This window comes from Anarrhichthys ocellatus, unplaced genomic scaffold, assembly GCF_004355925.1.
Source record: "Anarrhichthys ocellatus isolate YVR2014 unplaced genomic scaffold, GSC_Weel_1.0 scaffold95, whole genome shotgun sequence".
Lineage (NCBI taxonomy): Eukaryota > Metazoa > Chordata > Actinopteri > Perciformes > Anarhichadidae > Anarrhichthys > Anarrhichthys ocellatus.
The window spans coordinates 1,078,020-1,103,920 of NW_022280125.1; the positions used below are offsets into that span (position 1 = coordinate 1,078,020).

General features: G+C 42.3%; 3 protein-coding genes across 4 annotated transcripts in view; all 3 read left to right on the top strand.

Annotated features, from left to right (window-relative positions):
• The window catches only part of wdr91 (WD repeat domain 91), a 48,019-nt gene extending 33,112 nt beyond the window's left edge, over positions 1–14,907 (top strand). The window contains exons 13-18 of the mRNA XM_031875729.1: positions 239–392; positions 8,669–8,777; positions 9,147–9,259; positions 11,164–11,271; positions 11,490–11,579; positions 13,424–14,907. Of these exons, the coding sequence (XP_031731589.1) occupies positions 239–392; positions 8,669–8,777; positions 9,147–9,259; positions 11,164–11,271; positions 11,490–11,579; positions 13,424–13,588 (739 nt within the window). The 3' untranslated portion in view covers positions 13,589–14,907. The remainder of the gene's footprint in view (positions 1–238; positions 393–8,668; positions 8,778–9,146; positions 9,260–11,163; positions 11,272–11,489; positions 11,580–13,423) is intronic.
• LOC116398952 (suppressor protein SRP40-like) lies at positions 13,897–18,781 on the top strand. Its single transcript, XM_031875730.1, has 3 exons — positions 13,897–13,978; positions 15,711–16,258; positions 16,537–18,781. The coding sequence occupies exons 1-3, from the start codon at positions 13,924–13,926 to the stop codon at positions 16,699–16,701; spliced, it is 768 nt and encodes a 255-aa protein (XP_031731590.1). The 5' UTR covers positions 13,897–13,923; the 3' UTR covers positions 16,702–18,781.
• Positions 18,782–20,855: 2,074 nt separating this feature from the next.
• thap1 (THAP domain containing, apoptosis associated protein 1) overlaps positions 20,856–25,901 on the top strand; it is a 35,836-nt gene continuing 30,790 nt past the window's right edge. For both annotated transcript variants that reach the window (XR_004213791.1, XM_031875766.1), the window contains exon 1: positions 20,856–24,785. Coding sequence is in view for 1 of the 2 variants with exons in the window: in XM_031875766.1 (XP_031731626.1) it covers positions 24,715–24,785 (71 nt within the window). In the remaining variant the exon portion in view is untranslated. The remainder of the gene's footprint in view (positions 24,786–25,901) is intronic.

Here is a 25,901-nt window from a genome sequence, read left to right on the forward strand (position 1 = left end):
AGGTACATGAATGTCTGTACCCAGTGTCATGGCAATAACGTATTTCTGATTCTGATTCCATCTAATAATGCAGTTTTGAAGGAGTTATAGACTGGAACTTTTACTTGACAAAATAGACTAAAATAAACCAGAGACTTAAAAACCACATGCTTGAGTTTTGCATTTTGTCATGTAGCAATGAATAATGTTTGTTGTTGAAGTACAAATTTTGATAATATGTCCCTGCTCTGTCTCTTAGTATCTTGTCGTTAGCCTGCAGTCCCAGCGGTTCGTCATTTGTCTGTTCAGCTGCAGCTCTCAGTCGATCTGGAAGTGTAGAATCTGCACATCGACTTCCTATCCCGGTGTCTGGACACCTGCTGCTCTGGGACACCAAGACTGTGAAACAACAGGTAATTTACCAGCTAGTTCAGTAATAGTTATTTAGCTAATAAGCTACTGCATCAGAGCAGCATTAGCAGTTTAAAGAATACTCAACCAGACTCCTAGACGTTTCACTTTGACTCTCCAAGTGTCCTTTGTCATCGTTGTGTGTGTGAATGAGCATGTGCTCTGGCTCAGGAGGTAGAGTAAATCGTCCACTAATGGGAAGATTGGGGGTTTATCCCAGATGCCTTCAGTCCACAATTTTCACCTTGACTCCAAGTGTTCTTGGTGAGTATGTCAGCAGCATGCAAACTTTTTCCAGAAGGCCATCGGTATGTGTAAGATGTCATCTCCAGTGCCAAGCAGGAAATATGGTCACGAAAATGCACTTGAGTGTGACATGTCGGCTCTATAGCGCCCCCTAATGACTTTTAGCATTCAACTGTATTTTTTAAGCCCCTACTATACTAGAATATGTATGAAATGTTCCACACACATCAAAGCTTTGGGTTACTTAACGTAAACCCTGGTTCTTTGATAACAGATTGAGGTGTTTCACTATGGGAATCGCCTCGGCGTGACCAACTATGGAAGCTCCAATGACACCACGTCTGTCAGTGACAGACAGGTCGACTGTGGGAGGGCCCCGCCCCTACCTATTATCACAGCTGACTGCCTCCTCGCAAATCATTTTAGACCGATTTCTTTTCCGCAAGGAGGGTTGCGACGGTGAAACACCTCACTCTGTTATCAAAGAACCAGGGTTTACGTTAAGTGACCCAAAGTTCTTTTTCAAACTTCGTTCGGTGTTTCACTATGGGAGATATAGCCCACTCCCGGATTGCATGATACTACCCGAAGCCAAATATTGGGACTCTGGCGGGTTTGCCTCAAGCACAGCCTGTGCCAAGGAAGGCCCAGCGACATCGAGCCTGTAAAACCTTACAAAAGTGTGCAGCGTCGCCCATCTCTCTGCAGCGCAAATATCCTTCACTGAAACACCCTTGAACAGGGCCGATGAAGTGGCCATACCCCTAGTGGAATGAGCCCTCAAACCTTGTGGGGGCTGCAAACCCCTACAACCATAGGCTAGAGATATAGCCTCTACAATCCAGTGGGACAGCCTCTGGCAGGACAGTGGCTTGCCTTTGTGGGGAGTGGCCCAGGACACAAACAGCCCTTTCCTGAAACCTGCCAATCTACTCACATACACATGTAGTGCTCATACCGGGCATAACGTGTTAAGCCTTTGTTCCTCCTCTGATGAGAATGGAGGTGGGTGAAAAGCTGAAAGCTCCACCGTGGGACATCTGTAGGCCAACTCCGCCACCTTGGGCACAAAAGCCGGGTTGGGCCCCATACAGACCTTAGCCCGCCCTGGAGCAAACTGCAAGCAGGAAGTGCAAGTGGATAAGGCATGTAAGTCACTCACATGCTTTGCTGTGGTTAAAGCTAAGAGCAACACTGTTTTAAGTGAAATAAACTTCATCCCCACCGTCTCCATAGGCTCAAATGGGTGTTGAGAGAGGGCCCCTAACACCACCAACAGATCCCACAGAGGAACCAGTGGCCTGGAAACGGGGAGTTTACGGCATGCACCTTTCATGAAACGACATGCTAAAGGATGCTGCCCGCAGGCTTCTCCCCAAAGCCTAAATTTCGGGCTGAGATAGCCGCTAAATAAACTTTAATAGTAGAAAAGGCCCTTATCCACTAATTCTTGCAAGAAACACAGCAGGTCCACCACTGAACACTGAAACGGAATGGTGTGCCTCAGCTGGCACCACTTCTCAAAGACCCGCCATTTACCACTATAAAGAGAGCGAGTGGATGCGGCCCTGGCCATCTGAATGGTGTCAATGACCCGTGCAGGCAGGCCTGCCACGTTCAAGTTCCACCTCTCACGGGCTCCAGAGCGCTATGCGGTCTGGGTGAGGGTGGTAGATCTCCCCGCCCGCCTGGGACAGAAGGTCCCTGCATATGGGGAGGGGCCACGGCTCGTCCGCTAGAAGCTGTATTATTTCTGCTACCCAATGCTTGGACGGCCACCGTGGGGCTATCAGGATTAGTGACAAACCCTGTTCTTTCACTCTGGTTAGAGTCGGGAGATCAGGCTGAGAGGGGGGAATGCATAGAGCAGCACGTTTGGCCAGGAGTGGGCCAGCGCATCCACCCCCAAGGGTGCATTCACGTCCGACAGGGAGAAAAAACGCGGACAGTGAGCGTTTTCTTGCGAAGCGAAGAGATCTACGTCTGCCTGGCCATATTTCTGCCAAACTTGATTCACCACCTGCGGGTGGAGAGTCCACTCTCCGTACAGTGGGTTTCCCCGGGATAGAAGAACCGCCCCTCTGTTCAAAACGCCCGGGACATGTGTTGCTCAAAGGGACAGGAGCCTGGTGCTGCTCCACACAATAATCTTCCGAGCCAACCTGTGCAACTGCAGTGAGTGAGTGCCGCCTTGGCGGTTGATGTACGCTACCACCGTAGTGTTGTCTGTTTACACCAGGTCATGGCGTCCTTGGAGAAATGTTTGAAAATGCTTCAGTGCATAAAACACTGCCCAGAGCTCCAAGAGGTTTACGTGAGTATGAGCCCGCCTCGGGTCCCAGGTGCCATTCACTGTTCTGCCCAATATGGTTGCTCCCCACCCTGCTAGGGAGGCATCCGTTGTCAAGGTTACCCTGGATGACACCGCCCCCAGGGGAACACCTGACGTGAGAGGCGTTGAGTCCCCCCACGGGCGGAGGTGATATTTTCACTCTGCGGCTGAGGTGACGGCGTGGGCACAGGCGTAACGCTGCGAGCCAGTGCTGAAAATCTCTCATCTTCATGAACCCCAACTGTACCACAGATGTCACTGACGCCATTAAGCCGAGAAGGCGAAGGCATAGTCTAAGGCTCTGATGCTCCTCCCCTCCTGAAACATGAACTCGGGGGTTCTGTTTCACCTTCATCTCCTTCCTTTTCTTGGACGGAGGAGGAGAGGGAGAAGAAAGGCTGGTTAGGTCGTACGCTTCTTCGCTTCCCCAGGGTGGGAAGAGCAGCAAAGGAGGGTTTGTCCCATGGTTTAGGGTTTTCTGAACGTGGCTGCTGGTTAGTCTGCTGACCAGCTGCCTGTCTATACAGTCTGGCACCTCCCTGTCTCCCCCTCGTTTCTGTGGCTGTAGCCGCAGAACAAGCCCTCGGTGTCTGGAGCACAAGGGATGTGTCTCCGGGGCAAGCAGAGGTCCAAGGCTTCACCTTCTTGTTTCCTGAGGGTGCTGGTCTCTCTCATCTTTTCAAGAGCTCGACCAAACAGACCTTTGGCTGGGTCATATGCCGCATCCATAACCTCTGCCTTCTGAGCATCACTGAGGCCTGAGAGATTTAGCCACAGGCTCTCTCACCTGAGACTGCCAGGCCCATTACACGACCGCAGCCTTGCACTGCACCCCGTGATGAGCGTAGGATGAGATCGTTAACCACACATATCTCATCCCATAGGTTCGGGTTAGGTGCCCCTGTGTCCAGCTGACCGCCCATCTGCTCCAGGATTTCTGCCTGGTATGCAGATAGCAGAGTCATAGCATTTAGCCAGACTGTGCCGCATATTTATACATTCTCTGGAAAAAGGAGGCGGTGAGGCGATCTGTTTTACTTGGCAGAGAGATGTTTGAGGAAGCGGAGAGGGAGCGCCAGTTTGGGTGGAGGTGATAAGCCACTGAAGGATCGGCGGTTCAATCCCCGGCTCCGGCTCTGCTAGTCGCATGTCGATGTGTCCTTGAGCAAGACACTTAACCCCAAAATTGCTCCCGTAGTTGTGCCTACGGTGTAGAAATGTGATAGAATCTGAATTGTAAGTCGTCTGCTAAATGACTGTAATGTAATGTAATGAGAGGAAATGTGGATTCATCCTCCTCTTCATCCATGTCTGCTTCCTCACAGCCCGGCTCCACATTGAGGAGCTCCTAGAAAAGTGGAGGTATTTCCCTGCATTCAGCATCCATCATGTCCGCCCAGCTCGAAGGAGCTCGCGGCAGATGGGTGTCTTTTGTGGTGGTTCCTGACAGGCACGGGTCCTGCTTATTGGATACCACCACTCTCAATCTCCTTTCCAGTGCAAACATACGCCAACAACAATGCAGATGGAGATGCAGTAGAAATGTGGGCTGAAAACTGCCAGCTTAATCTGATCCACGACGCAAAACAACCAAAGTCCTTCAACAGCGGACGATGGAGAGCAGGTTACAACCCTGATATCGTGTTTGTCAGCCACAAGATCGTCAGATTAAGCAAAAAGCTGGTCTTGGAGCCACTGCCAAGGACCCAACACCGTCCCATTGGCATCACAGTCAATGCTGCAATAACCCCAGCCACAGTTCCATTCCGAAGAAGATTCAACTTTGGAAAAGCGAACTGGCTTGGCTTCCAAGAACATCTTGAAAGGAAGATAGCCCATCTCCCAGCAGACTCCAGGAACTATGACAAACTCACTAAGCTTGTGCATGAAGCAGCCCGCAAGAACATCCCAAGAGGATGCCGCACTCGATACATCCCGGGCCTTGACGCTACAAGTACCGAACTGTACGAGCGATACCAACAGCTCTATGAATCTGACCCCTTTGCTGAAACTACCACCGAAGTAGGTGAGAGACTCATGACCTCCATTTCAGAACGCCACCAGCTGAAGTGGAAAAACCTGCTGGAGACAACTGATATGGCAAAGAATAGCAAAAAGGCATGGAGCCATCCATCCATCCATCCATTTTCCTCCGCTTATCCGGGGTCAGGTCGCGGTGGCAGCAGGCCAAGCAGGCTGACCCAGACCTCCCTCTCACCGGCAACATGTTCCAGCTCATTCTGGGGGATCCCGAGGCGTTCCCAGGCCAGCTGGGAGATGTAATCTCTCCCGGCCACCGTACGGAGGAAGCTCATTTTGGCCGCTTGTAGCCGCGACCTTGTCCTTTCGGTCACGACCCAGAGTTCGTGACCATAGGTGAGGGTAGGAACGTAGACCGAGTGGTAAATTGAGAGCTTTGCCTTCCGGCTCAGCTCCCTCTTCACCAAGACGGTCCGGTGCAGCGCCTGCTTTACTGCTGCAGCCGCACCGATCCGCCGCTCCATCTTACCCTCACTCGTGAACAAGACCCCGAGATACTTGAACTCCTTCGCTTGAGGTAGGCACTCCATCCCCACCTGGAGGGAGCAATCCACCAGTTTCCGGCAGAGAACCATGGCCTCAGATTTGGAGGTGCTAACTCTCATCCCTGCCGCTTCACACTCGGCTGCAAACCACCCCAGTGAATGCTGGAGGTCATGATCCGAGGAGGCTAACAGGACCACATCATCTGCAAACAGCAGAGAGGTGATCCCGAGACCCCCGAACCTGACGTTCTCCGCAAGGCGCGCCAAAATGCATTATCCTGATGGCATACCGAAGGAGTTCGCTCGCCGTGACACGTTAGCTGAACTCCGGGTACTCAGCTCGGCTAACAAGCTAATGCTAACCGAAAACTGGTAGGCTCGCCGTAATGCGTTAGCCAGAGCAAATAATGTCACAGTCACCGACAACACCGGTAAACGAATACAGGGTAGTCGGAGAACAGGTCGCCTTGATGTGGACACTGCTCTAATATTCTGTGTAACGTCTAAATTATACTTCTTCCGAAGTACTTACTCAGCACACTCCAGACTAAAGCCCGGAACTGCGTTCGGCGACGGATTCCTAACGGGTCGTCTGTGAACTGTAGAGCAGAAATCCAAGCTAGCCTAGATGAGCTGAGGGAGCTATAGTTTCTTCACGGGAAGAAAGCGAGAATGATTTGCGAGGAGGCAGTCGGCTGTGATAATAGGTAGGGGCGGGGCCCTCCCACAGTCGACCTGTCTGTCACTGACAGACATGGTGCCATTGGAGCTTCCATAGTTGGTCACGCTGAAGCGATTCCCATAGTGAAACACCAAACGAAGTTTGAAAAAGAACCTGTGAACATTGGGAGAATATTTAGTGCTTGGGTTCTTGCGTGTCCATAGCGCGCCCCCTTATGGGTTGAGGGTCTTAGTTGGGACATAGTTGCTAAGATACTCGCTAAATTTGGTACACACATTGCTCTCATAATTTCAGACATACTTGCCATTGATGTCAGGTCATGTGACAAGACAACATTTTAGGCACTTTCCAGGTATGGAACTTTTCGAAACTCCTCATAGAGGATTCAACAAGTAAATCGAGTAAAATCTCAACACATTAATTATGCTAAACTGTAGAACTTTTTGGTTTTCGTGAAACAGCATTCCTGTGGCAAGGTAGGAAATGTACATTTTTCGCCATGAGTAGGAAGCTGTTGTAAGTTGAATTTACCTGTTCCGACCTGCCCCAAATTGCACTTGCTTGATACGAGTCCAAACCTGATGGTATCTACAACCCATATTGAATTATTGTCATTGCGGCACCTACTGACAGGAATCAGTCTCATGTGACAAAGATCATCTGATTTGAAATGATGATGAAATTTGCTTGTTGTGGTCTACACATGATATACAGCAACATGACGTGTGATTAATGCGTTTGTTGTGTAACAGATTAAGTTTCCTAATGACGCTTGCTTTTCGTGGTTGCAAATAGAAGTTTTGTACCTATTACCATTTTCGCCATTGTTGCAATCCACAGACAGAAGCGAAACAACAGGGAAGCAAAGGGGCAGTCAACGGAAGAGAGACACAAAATGCAAACAGCTGTTATATGCGCCACAAACAGCCCTTTCTATGTGCTTCCCCAGCTGATTTTAGAGAATCGTTCATAAAGTCAAAATAAATCGAATGCGCTGATAGTGCTACCTTCTCATGTCAGTGCTCTGAATAATACATGTTGGCCTATTCTTTGATTATGAAATAGCCATGTTATTTATGCATTATGAATTAATTCATTACCAAATATTTTCGGCACTGCAACAGTTCTACGGTGAGATTGGCAGAAGAATCAGGCTCCTTAGGTCTTAATCCTCAAATAGTCCATTATTCATGGTCACCCCTAGTTATTTCCTTCCTCAAATTCCGGGATTCAGATATTATTTTGCCTAGACTGTGATTCGAAGTCTGTCTCTTTTGCATGGATTCCTGTGCCTGTTTCATTTGTCGGAGCGTCTCTTCAAACTCGGTGTTGCACTCGCGTATTTCGGCAACACCCTGCTCTTCTTCCTCGACTCGTGTTGTTGTGGTTTTCAAGTCTTCCCTGATATCCCCCATGGCCTGGTTCATCTCGTCTTGTCTCAGTGTATAACAAAAATAACTCTGCTTACTCTTTACATCTGAGCATATCGCTTTAATCTCAGTGTGTATATTAGATAGCAAGCTAGCTTTGGTGTGCTCAGGCCCATCTGTGTTCGCCAATTAAGCATTAGTGTCGTTGTTACATGCCATTTCTGGTCTCTCGTTTTTATCTAATCTTGTAGACATATGATCTTGGCTCTTCTGAGTTTTATTTCGACTACAGTCTTTTCATATTAAAGCAGTGGGAAATATTATTTAATATTATTATTAATTGGGTGGAAGAGTGTTTTGTCAGCCTGCCATTTCTTTACAGCATGCCAACCAGATGTCAGGGAACTGGAGTTTTGTTGATGAGATGACCTCATTGGCCACAGTAACCTATGGTTACTTTAAATGTTGAGTCCACAGGCAGAGTTCAGGGGATATCAGGTTACAGTTACTGGAGGTGATTAGAGCAGAGTTAATACTGTTTACATTTCACAAAAGAAGTTCAGTTTGAACACACAATACAACATTAAAAATTCACCTGTGGCACCTACAATAGCGATGGGAAACGTTCAAGTCAGGATGATTGTCAAATTGGTCATGTGGGGGTTAAAACTAACTAAACTTGACTAACTAATTTTCTTTGAATAACAAACATTGGCTGATGTGTTGCATCCATGTTTGTTTGTGTTTTCAGACATTTCTATATCATTATGCGCCAAGAAAGAAATATCATAGTTTTCAGAGGATATTTTGTAATATTTACAAGTGGATGTTAACATGAAAGCTCGTAGCTGCCATGTTAAAATTTATATTTCCTTACCATTATGTTTATATGCTAACATTGAGTATGTAAAAAGCCTCTATGTACAGCGGAACTATGCTAATGTTTAGCATGTAATGTTTATTCACACCAACATGATATACATTACATTGTAAAACTAACAGCTTTATGTGTACACAAATGTTATTAGGACCTATGATAATTAGCATTAGCATGTTTAGCATTAGATTTAGTGTATTCAATTCCTGTGGATGTAATATAATCAGTGTTCTGTCTGACTCTCAGCTCCAGTTCTCTTTAGAACCTGAACCAGTAGCCATTAACTGCACTGCCTTCAACCACAATGGAAACCTGCTGGTGACTGGGGCTGCTGATGGAGTCATCAGACTGTTTGGTCAGTGTTTATTAGGGACACATCTAATGATTATTTTTATTGTAGATTCCTCTGTTGTCTATTTCTGATCACTTTCACTGTAAAATCTTAGAAATAATGACAGATGACCTAAATTGCATCAGGAGCTCAAAGTGACATCTTTCTACCTTTGTATTTTTCTGATTAGCAGTCAAAACCAGACTCTTCTTCTTACCAAAGATATTAAATCAGTCCTGCCCATTTTTATATCTTACTGAACCATCTTAAGTACATTAAACAGCACATTGTACAGTACAGTATATTGATGTGTAATTGCAATAATTTGCTTTGTGTAAACTTCCTGTAACATTTACATATGGATCACACAGTCCTCTGAAATTTCTGTTTTAGATATGCAGCGGTATGAGAGCGCTATGAGCTGGAGAGCTCACGATGGAGAAGTTTACAGTGTGGAGTTCAGCTACGATGAGAACACCGTCTTCAGCATTGGAGAAGATGGCAAGGTATGTGTTTATTTTGTGGAAGCACGTTGGATGTTTTGGAAAGAAACAATAGCAGTTTTGTATTATGTAGAATCAGTTTTGATGGCCAAGTAAGTGTGAACACATGAAAGGAATTTGACTCCTGTATTTTGTTGCTCTTAATGCATATGCACAGAAATCGAAATACAGCTAAAAACGGGTACAACAAAGCTGAACTAAGGTAAACATTTGACTACTGTGTAAGACAATAGTGACATTTTTGCAAAGGGTGCTGGAATAAATTTGGGTTTTCAAAGATTCAAGGATAATTTATTGTCATTATGCAGCACAGGGTTGCACAACCAAATGCGGCTATAGCCCGTTTGCTACTCAAGTCAAACTGAAAAAACAAAAACAGTGGTGCAATCCTGTAGTGCATTTTTGGAATTTGCATCAGGATGACTGTAAACAGCAGCAACAAAACAATTCCCTGGGCAGATAATATGGCCTAAATCTTGACTGTGGGGGGAGTCGACTCTGCTTTCGGTGGAGTTTGGTCTGACAGGTCTGACTTGGTGGTCATCAGTGGGCGGTGATCATCTCAACGTCCACAAATTAATCTTATCGCCACGATTCCTTCTCCAATGTTGATGAGTGCATTGACATGCCATAAGTGTTGCAGTAATGAAGACAAACAAATGAAGACAAAAATGTATTGAAATTAATGGGAGCTACCGGGTGCAGGAAGGGGTGACGGATGGTAATAGTAACAAAATTGTCATGTACATACATACATGAAATTGTACCTCTGCATTTAACCCATCCTAAGCATTTAAGTGTAGTGAGCTGCTGTGAAACACTCAGTGAGCAACTTCAGTGTCTCGCTCGAGGACACCTCTATATGTGAATAGTAGGAGCCAGGGATCGCCCTGTCAAACTTGTAGTTAAAATAAGTAAAAATGCGGTAGATTACAACAGTGATTCTCAACTGGTGGGACCCGTCTTCAGTGGGTTGCGAGTCTTTGCCTGGAGGAAAAAAAAAAATCCTTTGCTTTTATTTTGAAGGGGATTTTTATGCAGCGGAGTTATTCACACTCCTTAACAGTATTTGGCGTTAATGCCTTCTAATGCTAATAGACACCTGCCATTTCACAGTATAGAAGAACACCCACAAAGTTTTTTTCATGTGCTAATTGAGAGAAACGCAAGTACAACACCGACTACATGAGATATGGATTTTCTTACATTGAGGACAAAAGAGGGCAAAACTATACCTCTGTCAAATGACACTACACTGTAAGTAGGCGAATTGAAGACATGTCGGATGACATGAAACAACAGATCACAGCTCGAATTTAGGCAAGTGGTCATTTTGCATTACAAATGGGCGAATCTACAGACATAACAAACAAAGCAGTTTTACTCGTTTACATGAAACATGTGTGGGACGGGGACTGACGGGAACACTTTCTCTGCACAAGAGAGCTCCCTACACTACGACTGCAGAGGACATTTTCAGCTCAGGTTCAAACTGCACCATCTTTTCATTAAATGCATTTGAGAAGTTGAACATTCGGGTCGCGGCTTGTCATTAAAGGGTGATTGTGGGTCCTGCAGCGACACCAGTTGAGAACCACTGGATTACAAGACCAATCTTAAGTACTTCAACACTGGTTGGCACACACAAACTGATTTAAGATGTCACAGTGTACTTACTGTGTTGTCTGTATTTTGGTAGTTTATTTGCTTGAGTCCCCAAGAACAATGAGCAAGGAGTCTGGGTGTTTTTGTTTCCCGTCAGTAATCTGGTCAGCCAAATGTTGTAACACCTTAGTTGGGATGTAAACACCAACCAAAATGAACAATATTATTATATTGTATTGTATTTATTATATTATATCATATTTTATTACAATAATTTAAGAAATGTATTTGTTTATTTTCAGTTCATCCAGTGGAACATCCATCGGTGTGGGGTGAAGCAGTCGGAGCAGGTTTTACCCCAGGATGCCACCGGGCCCTTCATCCTGTCAGGGTACAGTGGATACAAACAGGTAGGTAGCGTTAACATAGAACAATACCTCACAGACTGTCGTAGCTTTTATTTATTTGGATCATTTACTTCTCTTTTACTAAATCATTAGGAAACTGGGATGACATCACAGTTATAATAGATAAGGTAACAGGAAAATATATCCTGCTGATAGAATATTAGGTAAAATGAATTTAATAACCTATTGATCTGTAAATGTGTGAATGAACTCTTGCTTAGGTTCAGGTTCCTCGAGGTCGACTCTTTGCCTTTGACTCTGAAGGCCAGCACATCCTGACCTGTTCCAGCAACGGAGGACTTATATACCGAGTAAATAAACATTCATAAGATAAAACTTTCAATTATCTAGAGGGAAATTGCTTTGCCTTGCTGTCTAACTGAGGGGTCATTTAGCAATTACCATCACCATGGCAACCTTTGATTGCTGACTCAACAGTTAAAGTGGCCAGCACCAGAAAAGGCTACTTAAACATTTTCTTCCCACAATTTTCATTATTCATACATACAAATGTAGATAAGTCTGTGCTCTTTCAAAAATGGAGCTGAGGAAGGAAACGGACAGACATTTGACCATAGGAGCCTGAAAGGGAGAGGATCTCCCACTAACGGCCGCATAGGCACTTATTTCAACTAGCACTAAACATTTCTGGATGACAGCAAACTTTATCAGTTCTCTAACCTGCTCCCATTCTCAGACACGTACGCACACAAATTGGATTTGTAGATTTTCAGGCAAAATACTTTCATCTCATATCCCTGTTCTTACCTCCAAATGGACGTCAGATAATCTGACTCTGTCTCTCTCCCTCACCCACATTCCACCCCTTCAAAATACAAGCCCCATAGGCCCCAATCACACGAGACTTGTAGCTATAGTAAAGGTAATGGACTGTACTTGTATAGCACTTTTCTTCTTTCTTGCTTTCTGACCACTCAAAGCACTCTCACACTACTTGTCAACATTCACAAACTTATGGCAGGGGCTAAGTGCCACCTGCCTATCAGACTAACTCATACACTGTAGGCACAGCTACGGGAGCAAATTTTGGGTTAAGTGTCTTGCTCAAGGACACATCGACATGCGACTAGCGGAGCCGGGGATCGAACCGCCGATCCTCTGATTGAAGGACGACCCTGCTCCTGACCCGCTTTGCCTGACCTGCTTTGCCAAGGCTTTTTTGAAGCAGCTGCACCTGTAGCAATGCGTATTGGTGTGATTAGCCCCATAGAGTAACTATATGTAAATAGAAGGCTGAGGTTGAGGCCTATGGAAAGACCTCCCAATGGACATTATACAGTGTCTCTCTCCCCCAATCAACCCCTAATCCTTCAAAAAAACTGTATGTTAAAAGTGGGCTAAAGTTGAGGCCTAACATACTAACATCTCTCTATGGACATGAGACAGTCTGCCCCCCCCCATCCCCCCTTTCTCTCCACCCCTTCAAAATAGAAGTCACATAGAGTAATTATATCTTAACAGTAGGCTCATGATGAGGACTATCATGCAATAACTTCCCTATAGAATAATCTCCCTCTGGACACCAGACCGTCTGATTCTGTCTCTCTCCTCCTCGCTCCCCCACCTGCCAGCCCTTCAAAATAAAAGTCACTGTGCCTAAACGGGAAGCTCAGGATGAGGCTTGTTTGATTAAATAAAAGCCCACCTCCTTGTATGTACAGGAAACTAGCTTTTCAAAATAAAAGCCACCAAAATGTGCCGCACAGCGACAGTTTTTCCAAACAGCTTCAAACATTCCACATCTTTATACATTTTTTAAGTGTTTTTTTTTAACTTTTCAACAGTATTCATACAAATTTAACCCATTAACGCCTTTCAAAAATATTCCTTCTACTTAATTTTCCTAAATATTTAAGACATAAGACAGCAATTCAGCATAGCATCAGCTTGTCAGCATCCAGCATTAACACAGCAATTTCTTCAGAAACTGTCTTTCATGCTTTATTTATCTCAGCTTCTTGAAATGCTCTTTTCTGCATCTTGATTTTCTTTTAGCTTTTTTTAAATAAAAAGTTAAATGAACGACAGTAATTGTGAAGTTTTTACTGGTTAAACCAACATATTTTAGTTTAAATGTTGTTTTATAGATTTAAATTTTTCTGACATGTTTTCCTTTCACCTCCCCCTCTTCGAGTTGACCAATGGGGAGCCCGCTCTGGAAAGCATGCTGTCACTGGGGGGGCACAAAGCGCCAGTGGTGACAGTTGATTGGTGCTCCGCGGTGGACTGCGGCACCTGTCTGACCGCCTCCATGGATGGGAAGATCAAGCTGAGCACGCTCCTGGCACAGAAGTCCTAACACACCTGAAGGGTCAGAGGTCATCAGAATAAATGATAAACTGATTCAGTTTGCCCATTCGCTGATCGAGATTATTCCAGAATCTGTTAATACAGTATGTAATTTGTTTAATCACAAAACAGTAAAAACTCACCAACCTGTTAACAAATCATATTAACATTAAAATCCCACTGAAAGTTCAATTTGAAAGCAGGTTTTTAATTAAAGCAGCATGATTTTGTATTTTCCAGGCCTCTAGAGGAACTCCACAACAGTCTGAAAGATTCACAGCTCTGACATATCCTCACCTTTTGGAGTCGTGACCGAAATGTTAGCAAGCAGCTGTCTAATTCCACATGAAGCAGAGCAATGTTATACACTTAGAGTTGTGTTTCTGGCCACCTGATCAATGTAAGTCCAATATTCACTCTCCTTTTATCTCTGGTTTGGTTTCCACCAACTTCTATGGAAAAAAATTTGGCTCTTTGGCTGCTAAATGTTCCAATTTCTTCACCAGCTAGCTACTAACTGTGTCTGTCTGCTGTTTGGTGCTGGGCAGGCAGTTGTTGTGAAGTGGAGCTTCTAATTGACGACCAAGACACGTCTGGTTTTGAACGGAACACTTTACTTCCTGAAACTGCAATATAACAACTGTTACAGTGAACAGACCGCGCACCCGACATATAGGGTTTTCACTTAGCATCATCAGCAGTGTACAGTTGGTTTATCTTGCTTGTTTGCTGGAAACAAGGTTGAAAAGAGCATTGAGACTAAACCATACAGTAAGTGTGTAATGAAGCAAAAACTATAAGCTAAAAGAGGCTTAAAAGCATAGCATCATATACTGATTTGATTAGAAACAAGTTATAGGTTATAAATGAGATATTCTGAAAAGTAGCATTGCCCCCTATGGCTCTCAATGTGGTGACGGCTGAACGGATATGTTGCAGCTAATGGTGCTACAGTGCAAACAACGGTTACAGTGCTGACAATGTTAACCCTAGGAGGAACCGGAGGGTGGGCTGTACACTTCCGCAACAATGCTGAAGGTCGGGATGGCTTTATCACTGTCACCACCATATCAACACCTTGCAGAGCGGTGGCCATGAGCTAGCCAGTGGGGCATGCTCTGTGCACTAACACACTAGAAGGCAGGTGCGGCCGGCCCGGTTATGTCAACAGCAAAGAGAAGCTCTGATTACAACATATACAAGGAGAGCAACTGCATTATCTGCTCAGGTAGCCATTACTCCACTCTATCTTTACATTGCAAATTGTTGTTTGCTGCTATATTAATGTACTGAATATCATATATAGAACCTTTAACAGAGTGGGAAAAACAAAAAAAAACACTGCTGGTCATGCAGCAAGTGTCCCAGTAAGCCATGACAAGGAGACAGCATATATACTATACAAGAGCACTGGTCAGCCATCATTCATTTTAGTATTTACACCTGTGCTTTTCCTAAACGTCAGAATGTCTTTATCAGTGCATTCATTATTAACACATTTGCAATTAATTAAACACAAACTGTCTGCCACATAGTGAGCCTGGAGCTTTCAGGTCTGGGGGCCTATGGGGCAGTTGATTGCTTTGACTTGGGTGTAGTTAGGTCCTATGGTGACATTGTCATTCTGTCTTAACAGCAAAGATTGTTTTCAAGTATTTCGTATTGTATGTTTGATTTAAGCTGTTAACATTTTAGTCTGGTTTTATTTTGGTCGAATATTTTTTTTTCAATTTCAATATTTTTTCAATACATTTTATCACAGTTTGCAGAGATAGTGGCTGTTTTTCACCACAAGGGGATCCCTAACAGTATGTGCCGTAATTCCTTACAGCGAAGAAGTGAGGGCCACAACAATAACATACAGCTAGCTACACTGAGACGAAGACCTATGAAATATCCCGTTTTTAGCTCGTAAATCATATTTTAAAACATTTAGTCAGGACGTTTCCGTGAATAGCCCAAAATACGTAGTTAAATTCAGGCACCATGTTGTGTTCACAGAAATAACATGATGTCGTTGTGACGCGCAGGCAATATAAGCTAAGTAGCTGCATCGTTAGCTTGTTTACACCCAGTTCGATTCTCTTTTCGGTTTTCTGTTTAATGTCACTGGTCTCTGGTTCCGCGCGCAGACATGGAGAGCTTGTACAAGCGGAAAATGTTCGCGTCCATGCGGAAAACCAAAGTGGACGCATCGAAGAAGCGGCAGATTGGCCTGCCCGCCTCCATCCTGGACGACAGTGACGAAGGCTCCTTCACCTCCTCCTCCTCCTCCTCCGGATCCCAATCCGACTTCCAGAGCTCCCCGGGGGAGGACACCGAGCAGGAGGATCGCGGCCGGAGCGATTCCAGGTCGACTTCTAGCGACGACAGCTGTTCCGTGACCCGCAGAAAGCGCTCGTTCTTGGGAGGCGACAACAGCTCCTCGTCCTCCAGTCCCGGGAAGGAGGACACAACTAATGAGGAGGAGGGGGACAGGAGCCAGACAAAGAGGATGGTGCAGCCAAAAAAGCGGAGCAGGCTGCAGCGGCAGGACGAGTCGGACTCGGACCAAGCGGAGGAGAAGTGTGGAGAAGAGGCAGAGAAGGAGAAGAGGAGGCAGAGACACAGCAAGCTGCTGGCGCTGTCACGGAGGATGAAGGCCCGGGTCCCGAGCCGAAGGAGGAGCCGCCTGAAGCAGGTACACTCTTAGACCCCCATCTCACACACAACTATAGACTTTAGACCTAAATGTACACTGCATTGATTTAACGATCGAAAGCAATGGTAAAACGACAGAGGCATATCCTAAATCTGGACAGGACTGTGTCCTTCCTGAAAGTTTCTTCTAACCACCTCAACTGTTAATTTAAGTTCTTTAGTTATTATTTAGTTTGATTGTCTGAAAACAACTCATCTCTGCAGCACTTTTCAGCAGCCAACTATCAAATCAAAACTGAAATGTGTTTGTATTTTCAGGGTGGGGGCGATGAGGAGTTCAAAGAAGGTGAGGATGAGGCTGGTGGTGATGAAGATGTAGGCGGCAGACAAATCGGCAACAAACAGGCTGATGAAGCAAGCGGAGTGGAGGACAAGGGCATGGAGGAGGTGATAGAAGAAGAGCAGCAGGAGGGGAAGAAGTAGATCCACTCCGTGATGGAGAACAGAGAGTTTGAATGTGAAGAGCTTAATACTTAAACCATGTGAAAATGACTCATAACTGTTAGATTGTATTGTCCTACAGCATTTACAATGGAAAACAAAGACACTAAGAAATGGAGTTACAAGGTCATATTGTGTTGCCATAGAAACAAAACATTGGTGACATGCAACAAAAAGATGTGCAGATGATTTAGACCGGCTCGTTGATCTTTTATCACGTGTGTTTTGTGAAGGAGGTAGACCCTGAAATGGGACACAGCTTTATAGCGATTCTGAGAAAAGTGGCTCATGGATATGCAACTCCTGGTTCACTGTCATATGATCATTCTTAGTACCCTTGCTGAACTACTGACGTATATCTTGTCAAGTCAGTTTTATTTATACATCTCAAAGCTAAATATCCCTGTTATTGATCTTAGATCGATGTCATGACACCCATGTTACACCGATAGGTGCAACTTCACACCGGCAGGTGAGCATGGACGGTAACGGTACATATGACGGTATTTTAGTTGAATGGGTAGAGCACTGGTATAGCAACTGCATGGCATAATTTCAGCCATCCCGAAATCAATGTAAACCTACAATTCTAAATGTTATCTTTTTACTTTGCTATTGTCATCCATAGTGGCTATTTGCAGAAAACACATAATTCAAATGAATAGAAAATAAATTATATTTTTATTGAAATGCTTACTTTGATTAATAAAAACTCTTGGCATTAGAAGTTATAATCATGTATTATACGCTGCTTAGAGCTAGTGTTAGGAAGTTAAACGGGTCATAATTCCCTCTTTCATTTCTATTTTATATGGCTGTGAAAATATTTCCTTCAAACTGTATTAATTCAAGTTTCATCCGAAAACCTAAATTTGACAAGATAACATTGAACACATATTAGCGTTATGATATACCTTCGCCAAATGCAATTTTTACTGAGTACGAATCAGATCCAATTAAGTTAGTTGTTCCAAATATTTTAAGGTTGTTTCTACACGACTTATGTTGGACTTGCAGTTGTGACAAATTTTGAATTTGATGTCGATGTAAAACTGCGGCGGAGCAACTCATGTAAATGTGAACGGCACAAAATCTGAAATAAGAAGCAGATGAGTGACCACCCATCATGACCGATCAGCTGAAAATGAACCCTAAGCTCTTCTGGTCAGCCCGATATAGACAAAAGTTATGTCATAAGAAAAAGTCATACCAGTGTACTTTCTATACCTTTTCTACCTTCCATTCCTAGTTTGAATGCAAAACCATGAAAGTCTTAACCTGATTATTTACATGTTCTAGTGTTTTTGACGATAAGAAGCAGCAGTGTTGTCAGCGATTTGACCATTTATGTTAGCTATGCTAGCAAATATTCATTGTTCTTAATTTGTTCTGAAATTACATTTTTTTTTTATTCTGTTAAGAGGTTTTATCTCTCAGGGGACATCTGTCACATGCCGTGTAACAAAGTCATCAACTCACCACTTCCTGGCCTTTTTTCGGATATTTCAACATCATATGGTTTTCAAGACCAAGGGAACAACAAAATAAGTTGTTTTGTCGTGGCTGAAAGCTCCTCAAACAGCTAGTAAGTAGACCTATTATTTTGTCACACTACTATTCCTAAGGCAAATCATTTGCTTTCTCAAGCAAAAAAGCATGTTACTTGGGCTGCTGGCTGCCTGTGGGACGAGACTCTCGCCTGGCTGTAATATCAGTACATATGCAGAGGACACTGAGCTGAAGAAGGGTTCCTTAACTGTTACAAAAGCATAAGAAACATCCAATGAGAAAGCTTTTAAGTTCTTGTTTAGTTCCTATCCCCTTTAATACAGCCTGTTCAAAGTGGGACTAATGCACCTTTACTCTGCCTTGCTGTTCTGTATTGATGGTATAAAGACTGAATGGTGGTATAGAGTTTTTCCACCACTAAGCCGGCAGCAGAGATAGTCACTGAGCCGAATTGACGTCTGTATAAAGGTGATAGCTGGCATGGCGGTACTACACCCACACACTAGACACCGGCGCTGTTGTGTATCTTGTCACGCCTCTTTTGCTCCTTAAATCACACACCAGGGCATAAGCTTTGGCTGTAACATGGCATGCCAGAGCATTTAGTATAAACTATATGATTTTCAACACCATCATGAATACAGACACCCTGCTTTCTATGATGCTGAATTGATGTGGTGTAAGGTCGTGCACAGCACACGTCACCAGGGGTCAGTCTCCACTGCTTAAAAAGGAAGCTGAGCTGAAAAAGATGGCGACTAGGAGTGGTGGGGATAACATTATGTTTGGGCGGTATTTTGAGTCTAGACCTCTTCCAACTACAAAAACAGTATATAGCTAGGTCATTTTATTCTACTGCCAGTCTGCTACCACCACCCGTATATCATCTCCGTTCAGCCCACTCATGTGCCGGTACCCACTGTATTCGCAACGTTACTGAGTGTGCGGTCGAAAGAGAGAAAGTGAGCTGTGAATATAGCAGTGAAGGTGTGTCTAGAGTTTGGGTTGTTTGTTGGTGAATAAATGCTACAACTCCTAAAGTCCCAAGCCAAGTTCCCGGGGCTTGCTTGCCACCGAATGATTAAAGTGAAAGTTAGCGACAACTTCCGCTCAGGCTGACATATGAGAAGCATCTCTTCAGAGTTTTGTAAATACACCGTATACGTATGTCATGAAGGTACAATAATACTGCCCAAGCACACAGGGCCAGCATTATGGCACCTTTGTTTGGTTCATTGTAAAAAAGAAAAGGAAACTCTAATTTTACTGGTCTGGAATGACAATGGCTGCTGAGGTTTCTGGGTACTGCAGTAATCAAAGATATTGATCATACCCAACTGGCAGCTCTCGAATTCTTCTTTGTTTTTCCTTCTCCTTTATTTAAGTTTTAGTTAAAACAAGATCAGCTCACTCTGTTCCTTTTTAAAAATATATATATATACAGTTGTGTGAAAAAGTGTTTGCCCCCTTCCTGATTTCTTATTTTTTTGCATGTTTGTCACACTTAAATGTTTCAGATCATCAAACAAATTTAAATATTAGACAAAGATAACAAGTAAACACAAAATGCAGTTTTTAAATGAAGGTTTTTATTATTAAGGGGGAAAAAAAATCCAAACCTACATGGCCCTGTGTGAAAAAGTGATTGCCCCCCCCTGTTAAAACATAAATTAACTGTGGTTTATCACATCTTTGGAAAGCTGAGTTCAATTTCTCTAGCCACACCCAGGCGTGATTACTGCCACACCTGTTCTCAATCAAGAAATCACTTAAATAGGACCTGCCTGACAAAGTGAGGTAGACCAAAAGATCCTCAAAAGCTAGACATCATGCTGCGATCCAAAGAAATTCAGGAACAAATGAGAAACAAAGTAATTGAGATCTATCAGTCTGGAAAAGGTTACAAAGCCATTTCTAAAGCTTTGGGACTCCAGCGAACCACAGTGAGAGCCATTATCCACAAATGGCGAAAACATGGAACAGTGGTGAACCTTCCCAGTAGTGTGATGGTCTGGGGCTGTTTTGCTGCTTCAGGACCTGGAAGACTTGCTGTGGTAAATGGAACCATGAATTTTGCTGTCTACCAAAAAAATCCTGAAGGAGAATGTCCGGCCATCTGTTCGTGACCTCAAGCTGAAGCGCACTTGGGTTCTGCAGCAGGACAATGATCCAAAACACACCAGCAAGTCCACCTCTGAATGGCTTAAGAAAAACAAAATGAAGACTTTGGAGTGGCCTAGTCAAAGTCCCGACCTGAATCCGATTGAGATGCTGTGGCATGACCTTAAAAAGGCGGTTCATGCTCGAAAACCCTCCAATGTGGCTGAATTACAACAATTCTGCAAAGATGAGTGCACCAAAATTCCTCTACAGCGCTGTAAAAGACTCATTGCCAGTTATCGCAAACGCTTGATTGCAGTTGTTGCTGCTAAGGGTGGCCCAACCAGTTATTAGGTTTAGGGGGCAATCACTTTTTCACACAGGGCCATGTAGGTTTGGATTTTTTTTCCCCCTTAATAATAAAAATCTTCATTTAAAAACTGCATTTTGTGTTTACTTGTGTTATCTTTGTCTAATATTTAAATTTGTTTGATGATCTGAAACATTTAAGTGTGACAAACATGCAAAAAAATAAGAAATCAGGAAGGGGGCAAACACTTTTTCACACAATTGTATATGATGAAACCACTGTCTGACAGGCCCCTTGCTGTCTGAAGAGGATCAAGACTAAATGATTAGAGCCAGAAACTTAAAACAAATACAGTTTAAAGGGGATGTTTGCAGAAATATCTGTAATTTTTTGGTAGTTTTCTCTTCTGTGAGTTATAAGTCATTTGACTCTGTGTTATTGTGAACTGACTTTCATTGTGTTTTAGACTAAAAAAGAAGACACATCACCTTTTTTTATAGCAATAACGATTAAATAAAAGAGTAATTTACAGAAGAATTGATAATGAGAATAATCCTTTGTTGCTGGCCAAGGTTATTACCCAAACTGTTCAAAAATGAGTGTTTGTTCTAATTCAGCTCTGATGAACTTAGACAGTGAGAAGAGATGTTCATTCTTCTTTGGGAACAGTAGTAAAGACAATTTCAAGCTTAATGGTCCAATTCGTAGCTTTATCCAGAGCTTTCAACTGCATGTCACACTCTTGAACGAATGGAGCAGTTTTACTTGTCATTACATGACCACCTGTGGGTTTTGAAGTGTGGTCATTGTTCTAAGAAGGTCTGGTGTTGGATGTGATTGAATGTCTAATGACTAATGGTCGATGACCTTTGACTTGACTAGTTGAGGTTGTGATTTGTTTTGGTCTGGTGTTCACAGAGAGCCAGTTGACCAAAAGTTCACTATGGCTTATGGTGAACCTGAGTCAGTTCCATGAAGATTGTGAGACGTGGCTGACAACAACAAAAAAAAACATGAATAAGCTGAAAGATAAAATAAAGGTTTGGAGTTACTTCTGACCAACCTCATATACGCCAAAGCTTTTACCAACATCACTAAAATTGAATATGTTCCAGTAAAATGGCTGAGAGGAAAGATGGACAGAAGTATGAAAATATAATGAAAACTACAAGAAACAAAAACAATTTTTTTGTATACGGTCGTAAGAGATTCTAGACATTTCTCCTAAATAGAGAAAACGGATTGCAGTTTGCAAGGATTGCACTTGCTGAAATCATTTCATTTAAGTCGATGCTAACATATAAATAGAACAGGAGAAGAAATGGTGTTTCCTTTATTTTGGCAGCCCCCTAACTTTGTTATATTTTTCTGTTCATTCATTTCTCTCTTAAGTCCGTTCCAGGGCTAACGTATAAATTAGACAAATAATATCCCATTTCAGAAGTTTTTAAATATTCCCTTCATTCCTTGTTGTACTCCCTTTTTTTAATCTTCCCTTCCTTTTTTCTTCCTGCTTCTTTAATGGTGTGTTGAGGTGCAGTCGTATAGATTGGAAAAAAGACCTCCCTCATCATAACCTCAGCCTAATTTCTAAACTTTGACAGCTGCAAATAAACTGCCAGCTGGCAAGAAACTGAGTTGTAAAGAACATTTTTTATGTCCAGATTTCAGTCTGCAGTTGGTTTGCCTTATGGCCTTTAATGCTTTTCGCTCAACCACTGGACTAGATTTTACAGAATAGTGAGGATAAACATGTCATAGTTGTTCTGGTCTTTTGTTGCTATATAAAGCTCGTCCGACCAACCTGCCCTGTTGAAAACACCTCTTTTATTGATAAAGTTTATTTTTAACAACAAATTTTGTGTTGGAAATGATCACATCTTAACTTCCATAGTACTATATTTCCCATGAATTGGCCTGCTCTAGCTGTAAGATATTGCTCAATGTTTATATGTGAAAGCCGAATGATAAACAAAGTGCTGAAGCCTCAGGACAGTAACATCGGAACAACACATTTTTGGCTCTCGCAACTACATAGCCCATGATGCTTTGACACAGCCTTCAGATGGATTTCATACAGTCACAGCCAAAAATATTGTCACCTGTGGACATTTTTTTGCTGTCAGAAAAAATATTTTGGTATTTATTCCAGTTTGCCCAGTCACACTCTGTTTGCCAGTGCTACATTAGTTAGCCTAAAGAGCAACACACCTCTACATAATGTAATAACAATGTATAAATATCAAGAAATATTAACAGCACCGTAGTTAATATTACCATAGTTAGTTAGTTACCATAGGCCTATGTTGATAACTAAAGTACGTTTACACTGTCAAGTAAATCATATTAATGTAGCACCAAATCGCAACAGAATTGATCTCATGACACTTCTTTTCAAAACAGGTCTAAACCATACTCCTTACAGAGACCTAGCAGGGGATGAGCAACTTGCCTGTGGTACCAGTGGAATCTGTAGAAAACACGCAACAAATATTTTTATACAAACACAACATTCAGCATCCGTTTTGTTGTAGGTCACAATACTGTGCAAAAAACTAACAAGATTATTGAAAGTTGTTTTGGTAGAACCAAGAATCTACAAAACACATCTTTTAAATATGCAGAGTATTATTCCTCTTTCGCCATAAAACCAAATCCAAACAATGCACAAACAAAACGAGGAATTGATATTATTGTGAAATGTTACACATTTGTTTATTTATAAGGAATCCTATTGTAAATATCTGAACACATTTTCTTGATAAATATGTTGCTATAAACTAAGATGTTTCAATGTTTCTATATCAGACTTGCAGTAATAGCAGAGTGTGATATATTAATTGGAAGGATACATTTCAGATAGAGGTACTTTGAATTTAAGCATTATGGGGTATAAATAGTGTAACTGTCATATTGCAATGTGTTTTTGTACAAAATCCATTAAATTACTGCCGAGGTACACACATTTTCTGAAATAATTTCTTAGTATACTCTATGTATTACATTTTTGGTCCATAACATGAATCATTGTAATGATCAGGTTGAATATCATTATTTCAATAATCTCTAGTCAAATTAGATAGCAAATAAAAGATAAAACCCAAGCATCCTTTGAAAAGTGGTAATTGTGAGATTATGAATGTTTTTCTACTTCTCGTGTACGGTAGCGTATTGCATTCACAAAAGAAAACAAATTATACACTTTATCTCATGAGTTGCCATCTCATAATTTCAAAAGAAAATCTCATAATTATGACAAAAGATTTCGTAATTATGAGAAGGATTTTGGCCACTCTATACTACAAAATAATTAAGATATGCCTTTCCCAATAAAACTTCAACAAAATTATGCCTGAGCACATTTTTCTATAAGTGTTGTAGAACAAGGAGTAGATAATTGCTGTATGAAGTGATTTTAGTGTAGTTACACTGCACTGCATGCCATTGAAGTTATTGAATATGTTTGCTGTATGTCTTTTCAGCTTTACACCTTCACACAGTCTGCTGCACACAGTAGACAATATATTTGTCCAGCAGACCAATTACTAGATCGTTGTCTACCTTTCTACGGTTGCAAAAAGGCATCGTTTGTGTTTTCATATTTTTTTGCTTACGAGTTATTGATCCGGGAAGTCTGAATCTGTGAATATCTTTCCAACTTTACCGAAAAAAAGCTACCCTTACCCTTAACTTTGTCATAATTACGAAATACTGATCTCATATTTACGAGATATTTTGTCATAATTACGATATCTTAATTACACGTTATTTTCTTTTTATCACGAAACAGTAACTCATAATTACTACCTGGTGTCTAACTTTTTTTTTTTCATTTGTGAGTGCAATGCGCTTCCTTACTAGTGTTATTATTACAGGAAGATATGGGAAGCGAATTCTGCCCAATCAGATCCGAAAACAGTTCGCGTCACCCAATCTCCGCCGCCATGATTCTTAATGACAGTGAGTGAAGGCTGTGTGAAGGGTGAAGAACTATACATCCACGTTGAGGAGGAGCAACATCGGAGCTTCGTGGAGTAAAGGTCCGGGCGTCAGTGGGTGTCGTCCGGGCAGCCGCCATGGTTCAGACGTGTTCAGCATACGGCTGTAAGAACCGCTACCATAAAGACAAAGACATTTCATTCCACAAGTAAGTTCATAAACAATGCATGTGTGCTAGTTGGGTCCGTGTACGTTTTAGTCATCTGTTTCACCGTTAATTCGGAAAAACCAAAATACGGAAATATTCTCGTTTTTCGTTTCAAACCGAAAACGGAAATGGACGGTCGTATTTCCGTTTTTAGTTCTGAATTCAAAAACGGAAGAACCAAAGTCAAATAACGAGCCGTATTTCGTTTTTGCAAATCCCTTTTTTGTTTTTTTCCTTTAAAACGAGGCGCAGAGCACAACAGGTAACCCGGAACAAGAATATTTAAAAAAAAAAAAAAAAGGGAAGGCAATATAATGACCATATGCAAGAAATGTTTAACGTTATATAGTCTGTGATGCAAGCACATACCAGGGTAACATTAGAAGAAAATACATTCATTAATATAAATAAATAATCCTGGGCCGATGGGATTGTGTTAGCAGCGATTTAATTTAATTTATCCATGTACACAGTAAGAATCAACTTCTCAATGAATCGGTGCATTGTTTGATGCAATACAGTTCGTGATATAGTTTAATCAAAGTCGTTTTTGTGTTCACATAAATGTTGCTGTTGGCACTGATATTTCTTTGTCCACTGTATTGTTTTGATTTAGTGAACGCAGAGTGTAGCCGGTAAGCACACGCAAATTAAATATTCACCCGTTCTACCAATAGATGGCAGTATAAGTATTTAAACCATAGATTTAGTCATATTTACCTGTGCTTTTGTTAATTATCTAGGTTATTGATACAGATGTATTTAATGCTGATTATTTCATCTGATATTTCATGTGTATGGTCAACTTACATTAGTTGTATACATCATGTATTTACTTGTTATATTTGTGTCATTTAAGAACTAAACATATCTACATGGAAGAGCAAGCATTTGTTGATCATGAGGCAATAAATAATGACAATTGAAAAAATAAAGATGTTTGGTTTATTCTTATTGAACATTAAGCCGAATTTACCTACCTCATTGATTTAATTGTCACACTTAAATCCTGATATATACGTATGTATGTGTGTATATATCAGTGGCGGGCCGTGCATTTTATACCTAGGCCTGCACTCCTAAAATTGAAGTTCAACACCTACAAATACACTGAGT

Excerpts from the sequence above, each read along its gene's own strand:
- LOC116398952 (XM_031875730.1), top strand. The coding sequence starts at position 13,924 with ATGAAGCAGAGCAATGTTATACACTTAGAGTTGTGTTTCTGGCCACCT. Across the intron at positions 13,979-15,710 it reads TTTCTGGCCACCTGATCAAT|ACATGGAGAGCTTGTACAAG; the intron begins GTAAGTCCAATA and ends TTCCGCGCGCAG. Across the intron at positions 16,259-16,536 it reads GGAGGAGCCGCCTGAAGCAG|GGTGGGGGCGATGAGGAGTT; the intron begins GTACACTCTTAG and ends TTGTATTTTCAG.